Source organism: Carettochelys insculpta, chromosome 8 (genome assembly GCF_033958435.1).
Source record: "Carettochelys insculpta isolate YL-2023 chromosome 8, ASM3395843v1, whole genome shotgun sequence".
Lineage (NCBI taxonomy): Eukaryota > Metazoa > Chordata > Testudines > Carettochelyidae > Carettochelys > Carettochelys insculpta.
In genome coordinates this window covers 37,280,216-37,289,051 of record NC_134144.1, presented here as the reverse complement: position 1 = coordinate 37,289,051, position 8,836 = coordinate 37,280,216, and the positions used below count along the sequence as shown (strand labels likewise).

Here is an 8,836-nt window from a genome sequence, read left to right as displayed (position 1 = left end):
CGGCGCCCTGTGTACGGCCGTTGCCAGGCAACCGAGAGGGGCAGGGAGACCGCGCGACCGGCGGAGCGCCGTGTCACGTGCCGGGGCGGGGCCGGAAGCGGATGAGCCCCTTCAGGCCGGGGCTACATCTGTACTTTGTACTAGTCTCGCTGCGTGGCTTCGTTCGGTTTAGGGATCTGTTCCCGCCGGGAGGCAGGGGGTGAGCTCCCCGAGCCTGGCTGCACTATCCGCCCCTTCCGCCACCCTCCCTCCCGGCCGCCCGGCAGGTTTCCGCGCCACTGGTCTGCCCGGGCCCCGGGCTGGCGTGCGGAGAGGCCAGGCTGAGCGCGTCTCTGAGTGTCCGGCCTGGCCTGGCCTGGCCTGCCTATCCCGCCGCTGCCTCCTGGAGCTGCGGCTGCTCGCCTCTTCCCTTGGCTGTAGCCCTCCGCAGAGCGCCGCGGGCACAACACTTGCGTCCGCATCTGCAGCAGCAAGCGCGGTGACCCGGGGATGTCAGTCGCGGCTGGGGACAGCTGCGATACGCGGGCGCTAGTGAGCTCCGGTGTGTTTCGCGGGGCGGGCGTGCAGCTTCCAAGAGTGATGTCTGCGGGTGCAGAGTCCGCTCTGTCTGTGTTGACATTGCACTTTATGGATTTGCTGTGGCTGAGGCGGGAGAGAGTTTGAGTTTCAGTAATTGCGATGTTGTTGCCACAGCCGCCGTGGACGTGCCTGGCTTCTGTCTGAGTGAAGAGAAGGCGAGGGGCGAAGTTGTTACTAAGATAAACAACATATGGGCCGAGCGCTACGCTCAAGAGGGGCTGAGGTGTTTCCTTCTGGATATTTGGTTACCCCCGAACTGGTCCATAAACTGTAATGCTGCAGAACTAGAGTCACCTACAAATCTTCCCGTAGCAAGTCAATGCTGATATTCACCACCTGCGGTATTTGCTTTTTTTTAATTTGAGATAAGGTACCAAAGTGAGTGTTATTACTAGTTATGGGTTTTTTTAGGTGGGAGGAGAAAATAACAGCATCATCTACAAATGTTTCCCTCAGGGCTTTCATAAAAAGCTGCCACCTCCTGTCTGCTGAAGAATTTCAATCCTGAGGGTTGCTTTGGCTGATGAAGTGAATTTAAAAAAGAAAGGATTAGAACTGAAGTCCAACCAGGTTGTTTAAATGAACTTGTCCAAGGAATGCAAAACTGAGCTTGTGTTAGGAAAGACCAGTGAGTAATAATACACTTAAGTTGTTTCTATTACTTTTTAAAAACATAGTTGCATAGAGAATTAGAATTTTGACCTTTACGTATCATCTGTTCATTTGAGCATAACTTTTTCCCACACCTGTAGTGCTCATAAACAACTATGTTTATACATTTGTCTTAACTCTTTTTTTTTCCTTTTGCAGACTTGTACTGTTGCAAGCTGGTGGTCATGAAATGAATTCAATATTTAATAGAAGCTTATGGTTATACAAACAACATAGTTCTCTTTTTTCCAGAACATATGTTTGTCTAACAACTATGAAGTTTCTACTGGTTTTTGACTTTGACTATACAGTCATAGATGAAAATAGTGACACTTGGATTGTGAAATGTGCTCCTGAAGAGAAATTGCCTAACAAACTAAGAAACTCATATCAAAAAGGACATTGGACAGAATACATGAGCAGGGTCTTTAGGTATTTGGGAGACAGTGGTGTAAGAGAAGATGAGATGAAAAGAACTATGACAACAATTCCTTTCACTACAGGAATGAGAGATCTTTTAGGCTTTATTGGCAAAAACAAAGATTTCTTTGATTGCATAATAATATCAGATTCTAATACAGTGTTTATTGACTGGATTTTAACAGCTGCTAACTTTCATGAAGTGCTGGATGAGGTGTTTACAAACCCTGCAACATTCAATGCTGCTGGCTATCTTAATGTGCAGAATTTTCACACTCATCATTGTGCAAAGTGTCCTAAAAACCTCTGCAAAAGAAAAGTGTTAGAAGAATTTGTAGATAAAAAAATAAAGCAGGGAGTAAAATATACAAAAATTATATATGTAGGTGATGGTGGGAATGATCTTTGTCCAGTAACTTTTTTAGAAAAGAATGATATTGCTATGCCCAGACAAGGGTATACATTACACAAAATGATTTCTCAGATGTCTGAGAATCTTGATCCTGTGCAGCCTTCTGTTCTGGTTTGGTCATCGGGTATTGAAATTCTGTCTCATTTGAAATTACTTATAAAGGAGTAATTCAAACTATGAAGATGATTAAAAGTAATTTAGTTAAGATGCCTTATTTTGAATGAAGTGAATAATGGTAACTGTATTTCAAAGCACACAATTACAATGTTAGGATGCTATTATCTGAAACTAAGGCATTGAAATACAGGGTATAAAATATTTTATTTACTCTTCCTCACAGCAGGAAAGTGAGGATGTGGAAATGCTTAGTATGAGCTTTTCCCCCCATTCTTATAAATCGGGAGTAGGGAGAAAGTTTGTAATAAATCATCCTCTTTCCTGCCCATTTAAAAAAAAAATCTTGACTTCACCAGTTTGTGCAAATTACTTCCTTTCACCCATTTTGGGGGAAAGCAGAACAATGGCTTTTAATGAAGGGTTCTCCTATATAAGATTTGTATTAGGCACTAAAATCAAGGTATTGCTACTGTCTGTATATTAAACACAAAATATTTTCATATTAATTTTTATAAGTGGCACATTAAAAATACTAAATATTTTAATAAGCAAAAGTAAGTTTTCTAATGCTTTTATTGGCTTCAAGATAATCCAGTCAGTAATGTCCAACAAGAATAATATGTATGTGTACAATATGTTTAATTACCTTTTGAAAGCATGCTTACTAGAGCTCAAATGCTCAAAGCTGTAGGGTGAAGAAGGGCCTTTTGTCACTCAAAGGCATACCCTTTGTTTAATTAAGGAGTAATGTGTGTGAGAGCAAGAGTCCTCCTTATTTCTTGTTCAGAAATATGGTGCAACACATGCAGATACGGAGCCACTCCCCAGGAAATTTTTAATTAGGTACCTTTATTTGTTTTTCTCTATCCATGTTTTATGTCACCACTTCAGAAATACAAGTGTAATTGAATCACAACTATTGCCATAGAGGGCTCACTACCTTCTGTTCATCCCCACATTTAGGCCCAATCTAAGGCTGATGACAGTAAAAGAAGTAAAGGAGGATGAAGTAATATAGACTGTCTAGCTCTATATGCTGTGGAAAATATCCACAGATCCAGAGGCAGTTCAGGAATCATCATCATGTATGTTACTTTTGCTGTGTCCATCGGTCCGTCTGAGCAAACCTCTACCATGTCTTTCCCAGTCGCCAATGGATCTCCTCCTGTACTGTGCCAGCAACAGCCCCTCCCATGTCCAGCACTGGGACCAGACCAGCCTCCTGAGGGAGCCCCTACCCTCACCATGCCTGCCCCTTCCCATGCAGCATGGGTCCCAGCCTAGCCCCCTGAACAGAGTTTCCCACACACTGTGCCAGCCCTGGCCAGCATGGGGTCTGGACTGCCCCCCCTCCATGGAGCCCCACCATTTACCCTGCTAGCTCCAGTCCACTCCTCAGCAAGTTTTGGGCCCAGCCGAACTCCCCCACAGAGGTGCTTCCCCTACCAGTATGTGCCACTGTCCATCCCCAAATGGAGCTCTGCTCCCTGGCCAGTGCAGGGCCTCGCCCATATGCTTTGGATGTGTATTGCAACAAGTTTCTGTCTAGAACTTTCTTCCACCACATCATCTGCTTGCATGTGTTTTTTGCTTCTAAGGGTGCAGCTCGCTGATCCTTATCCTCTAGTGAAGGAGCAGAAATCCTGTTTCACAGACCCAAAGGCCTCTCCTTGGCAATACAGTAGTTTGCCAAGCCATTGATTTTTCAGCACTTTACTCCCAATATAGGAAGCAAATTCCAGACCAGACCTCCAGTTCTCATGTGACCGTATAGAGAGGAGAATCCAGACAGTCTGAAAGCAGTCTGAAATTTCTATCTTAACTCTTAGAATCTTTCTTCAAGTCCAGAAGTTTGGGTAATAACTACAGGTTGGACTTCCCTGATCCAGCAGCCTCAGGACTTGAGCAGTCCCAAAGGATCTTTATTCCTTAAACAAAAACGAACAAAACCTCATTATCCACTCTTAAAAGTATGCAGTTCTTTATGTGAAATGCAAGAATACTCTTCAATCTTCAGGGCTTGTCAAAATTTTGAGGAGTAAAGGGACTTTGAAGTTGCCCATGCGAGCTGGCACTTCGCAGTTTAACACTTCGAAGTTGCTGCGGTGGAGAATTGGCTTAATGAAGTGCTGCATATGCAGTGCAGCACTTCATTAATAATCTCCCAACACCTTACTTACCATGCTCCTTTTGATGTAGGGAGGTAGTGTAGACACAGCCCAGAGCTGTCAGTTGAGTCCACTCTGTTTAAGTGTGTCCCAAGGTACTGATACAGTTACTGCTTATATGCTCTTATGACATCTCACCTATTCTGAAGTTTCAGTGAAACTAACCTCAATGTGTTAAATACACATTGCTTGCTTCCTACCTAATCAGTGGGCAGGCTTGCAAACTATTTTGTTACTGCAAATAACTGAATATATTAAAACCCTGTGAAAGAAGTCTTGCTGAAAGGATCTTGTGTTGGTAGGAAAAATGAGAATAATCATTAAATATTAATGCAGCAACTCAATGCTGGTTTATGATTCCCTCCATCCTGCTATACAGTCACTTTTCAGATAGTTCTAACAGTCAAATCTCAGTAATGAATCACTTATTTTCAAGCATGTGACTGTTCATGGTTAGTGCTGCTTATGTGTGTTTCCTGGATGCAGGGTTGAGTAAAATATGAGAATTGCTGAGTTATGAACACAGTTTAAAATTGACAGACCATCAAAGTTAAGTACTGCTGAAGGCCTCTGTCAAACCAGTTATTTCTCACAGATTGATGAGACTGCTTTTTAACTTTCTGCAGAATGTAACCCATAATTAAAAAATAACGTGAAAGGGCTGGAGAATTAGTAATGAGAAAGGTTTCCTCTGAGATGTTTATTGCTATATCAAAGTGGCTTTGAGTTAGAAAAAAATGATGTGTTGTAGTGCATGGGAGCCTCAGTCATGGACCAGGACCTCCTTATGCAATGTGCTTTATAACACACACAGTACAATCTAAGTATAAGGCAGATGGGGGAGTGCATGCAAGAAAACATTGAGACTGTATTGGTCATCATGATAAACTGTGATCTCAGCAAATCAGCAGTCTAATTGTAGTCAAGGGTGTTTCTCTTTTTCAAGCAACTGCAATAGAAAAGTTTTGGGGTTTTTTTTTTTAAAAAGGCAAGGGTTAGTTTTGAGGATATTTATTTAGAGCTTCTCCCCAGGGTGAGGGACAAGCTGGGAGAAAGTTTGCAGTTGCTTGTTTGAATAGGTAATAAGTGGGTGATGAAAGCTGGGATCATGGATAAAATATAAACTGAAAAATGGCACATGTTATGCAGCCATATCAAATATTGAGCCACTGTTGTAGCAGGGAGAAAGAGCATGGGTGTTTATGAAATACAATAGTCACTTAGCAAAAGATTTTGCTAAGATCTCAGATCTTAAGTGATGGACACTTACTCCCACAAGTAGTCTCATGGAAGTCAGTGGATGAAACTCCATTGATTTCTCTGGGGCCAGGATTTCATGTGATGGGGATATTTATGTAAATACTTGCAAATATGAGTTTAAGGTTTGCACAATCTGCTCCTTAAAGCAATTCAAAAATATTGAAGTTTAAACTATATTTACATTAACCCCTAATATTTTAATCAGATATTTAAAATTAACTTTTACGTGACTGTTTGTGCATTACCAGACCCATTGTTCCCATTATCCACAGTTCTCATGCAGAGGCAAAAGCCCCTACTATACTAAGGGACTGTAGTTTTACAAGTTCTGAGAACCTGAATTTTTGTCACCCTGCATACAAATTTTATGTGAGGGCTTAAACATACACAACCCCTCCCCCACATCCATTATTTAAAACATTTTCTGCATGGCTATTGAGCATTTTTTCCTATCTGCTGACAGTATTAGTGGGAAAGCTGGTGGTGCCAAGTTTTAATGCTTGCTGGCTGTTGTCATCGCTTAAATAAACTCCCTGTAGTTGGCAACTAAGGTTGGTGCTGCTACAACAAATAAGATGATTCATGTGTGCATTTGTGCTATTAGCCTTCCACTCCATGTCTCTGTGTAAAAATAGTTGTTTGAAAATTAATGTAGGTCTTAAATAAAGTAACATGACTCAGTAGTCATTGCCAGTGTGACTGCTCGTATATGTTTACTCATAAAAACATAAGCCCTGGAAACCTTCATTCTAAGAATAAGATTTAAACTCTGGGAGCTAAATAAAATATAATTGCATTATTTAACTGACTTTATTAACTTATTTCCCCAAGCAATAAACCCTGAGAGGCTCTACCCCAAAGGACATGTTCATTTTCATGATTCACATTCAGCCTTCACTTTGTTAACATTTCTCTAAGCATGACCTTCAGCACTCTTTTGGGTATATATTCCAATTGAAACTTAGTGGTAAAATAGAGGTGAATTAATCTTTTACATAATTTAGTTTCCAATCAATGAGCAATATTTTCTTATGCATTCCTTTTGTCTGTCTTGGCTTTTGTATTCTAATGTGGTTTTGAGGAAGCTCTTCATTCTCTTTGAAGCAGTGAGTGATGGCTTCTCTTTTTAGAGTAATTGCAGACCACTAGATTTAGTAAAATAAGTTAAATTAGAATGTCAAGTTCTGTACAAATTCCAATACTGTAGTATATAAGTACCTTCTAGTAATGCATTAAAGAATGTGACTAGCTGTCATGTGGTTCTTTCTTTTCCCTTTTTTTCCTAAGAAGGAAATTGCAAGTTTAAATATTTTTGTATATTGTACTCTGTTTTTATTAGCAAAAGCCAACTCAGAGGAGTGCATCTTGAACTTGAAAAGGGAAGGTTGCAAGGTTTGTGATGGTTGTTAGTCTGTGAATGGTTTGTTAAACAGTCTTGGATGAAGCCCTAGGAGTTGGATGAAGTTCCTCGTCCAGTAAAAATTAGCTGTGCCCTCTGGTAATATTTACTTAGACTTTATTTGACATTTAGACAGTTTCATTGTGTCACAGGAACAGAGCCATCAGCAATGATCCTCATCTTCCAGATTTAGTTTATTTACTGTTCCTGAGTTCCAGGTACAGATCATTGAGTGCTTTGGGTGAAACCCTGGCACCATTGAAGTCAGGGAGAGTTTTGCCTTTGACTTCAATAGAGCCAGGGTTTCCACTCTTGGCAATAATGTATTGAATTCAGTGTGATAGTCTACATTGAATTGCCCATGTGATCATTTGTCTTCCATCCCGGAACACTGCTGTGGTTTTGTAGCTTGGCACTTTGTAACTAAAAATACAAGGTTGGATAAGCATTCAAAATAGTTTATTGCTACCCACTTAAGGAACTATAGTTACATCAGGGAGTGCAAGTTGTTCTTTGTTAAATGTTTTAATCTAGAAGTTGTGAAAGGGGTTTTGAGAGAAAAAAATAGCATAGGGCCTTCAAGTTCTTCTGTTAATCCATGATTTAGTGCTATAAGATTTTGACTTCCCTGAAAGCATCCAGCATCTATTCTATTTAGATTTTTATGTTGTGTTGATTACCATAATATCAAAGCATTTTCCAGTAATGCATTGATCAGTGTGGTTAACCAGATATGGCAGGTTAGACTATCTTTTCTTATCCTCTCCCCTAAGGAAAAGTGCAGTGTTTTGTTGGGCTTTGATTGTTTAAATGTCATATTGCCATGTGTGTGATAGAGAGGGACAATAATTCTGCTCAGAGAATTTTTTTTTGTTTTCTCCAGTCCTCTCAGTTTTGAGGAGGGACAGCATTCTTTTTAAACCCAGGGTTGCTTATGACCTAATCATACTTGAGATTGATTTCTGATATTTACATGACGCGGAAAGAATCAGCAGGATGAGAAGAGTAGATGGCTCAAGTTGTGATATGTTTACACCTAGGCATAAGTCATTTACACCTACAGCCAAGTGTGGTAATCAGGTACATAAGTCAGGGCAGAAAACAGGCCACTGCCCCTTTTTTAAAAATTAAACTGCACATCCCAACAATCTCTAACCCTGAAAAGGTACAGAGAGAAATGTTATATTTTAGGGGGAATGAAAATGAGGTGATAGCTCAAATAAGTGGGAAGCAAGGGCCTGGCTCATAGCTGGATCCAGACATTGGTATCAACTATTTCTGTTTTAGAGAGGTAGTCGTGTTTGTCTATAGCTTTGAGAACATCAAAAAGTCTTGTGGCACCTTATAGACTAACAGATATTTTGGAGCATAAGCTTTTGTGGGCAAAGACCTACTTCATCAGATGCATGATGAAGCAGGTCTTTGCCCACGAAAGCTTATGCTCCAAAATATGTTAGTCGATAAGGTGCCACGAGACTTTTTGTTGTTTTTGTTTTGTTGTTCAAGTTGATTTTTGGGTCATGGCTGACCCTCCAGCCATCACATTAAAACTTCTCTGTGGCCTTTTGTCATACATACAAAGGGATCTTGCTACCACGTCTTATCCTGGGAGAGAAGGGAAACAGGAAGGCTGCAGCCCAATCTCCCACCTCCATGCAGACAATGGGTTTTACTTGTCACTCCCACGTGTGAGCTTCCAGATTAGTTACTGACAAATACAATTTGCAGAATTTTAATTTTTGGTGGTAAATTTCCTCAGGAGTAGGGGGTGGGGGGCGGTTGGGGGTGGGATTGTGAGAGGGGTGTGGGGTGGGCTGTGGATGAGGGCTC

General features: G+C 41.1%; 1 protein-coding gene across 8 annotated transcripts; it reads left to right on the top strand.

Annotated features, from left to right (window-relative positions):
* The first annotated feature begins 104 nt into the window (after window positions 1-104).
* Window positions 105-6,857, top strand: PHOSPHO2 (phosphatase, orphan 2). Of its 8 annotated transcripts, none has more exons than XM_075001667.1 (3): window positions 105-541; window positions 1,036-1,207; window positions 1,390-6,857. In XM_075001667.1, exon 3 carries the CDS (start codon window positions 1,421-1,423, stop codon window positions 2,228-2,230), a length of 810 nt encoding a protein of 269 aa, XP_074857768.1. In that variant the 5' UTR covers window positions 105-541; window positions 1,036-1,207; window positions 1,390-1,420; the 3' UTR covers window positions 2,231-6,857. The 8 variants fall into 8 exon arrangements, with proteins under 8 accessions (XP_074857768.1, XP_074857764.1, XP_074857760.1 ...); XM_075001663.1 differs by having other exon boundaries at window positions 694-1,207; XM_075001659.1 differs by having other exon boundaries at window positions 105-920.
* Window positions 6,858-8,836: the final 1,979 nt, after the last annotated feature.

Bases quoted from the DNA above. Each gene is read 5' to 3' on its own strand.
- PHOSPHO2 (XM_075001667.1), top strand. From the start codon at position 1,421: ATGAATTCAATATTTAATAGAAGCTTATGGTTATACAAACAACATAGT.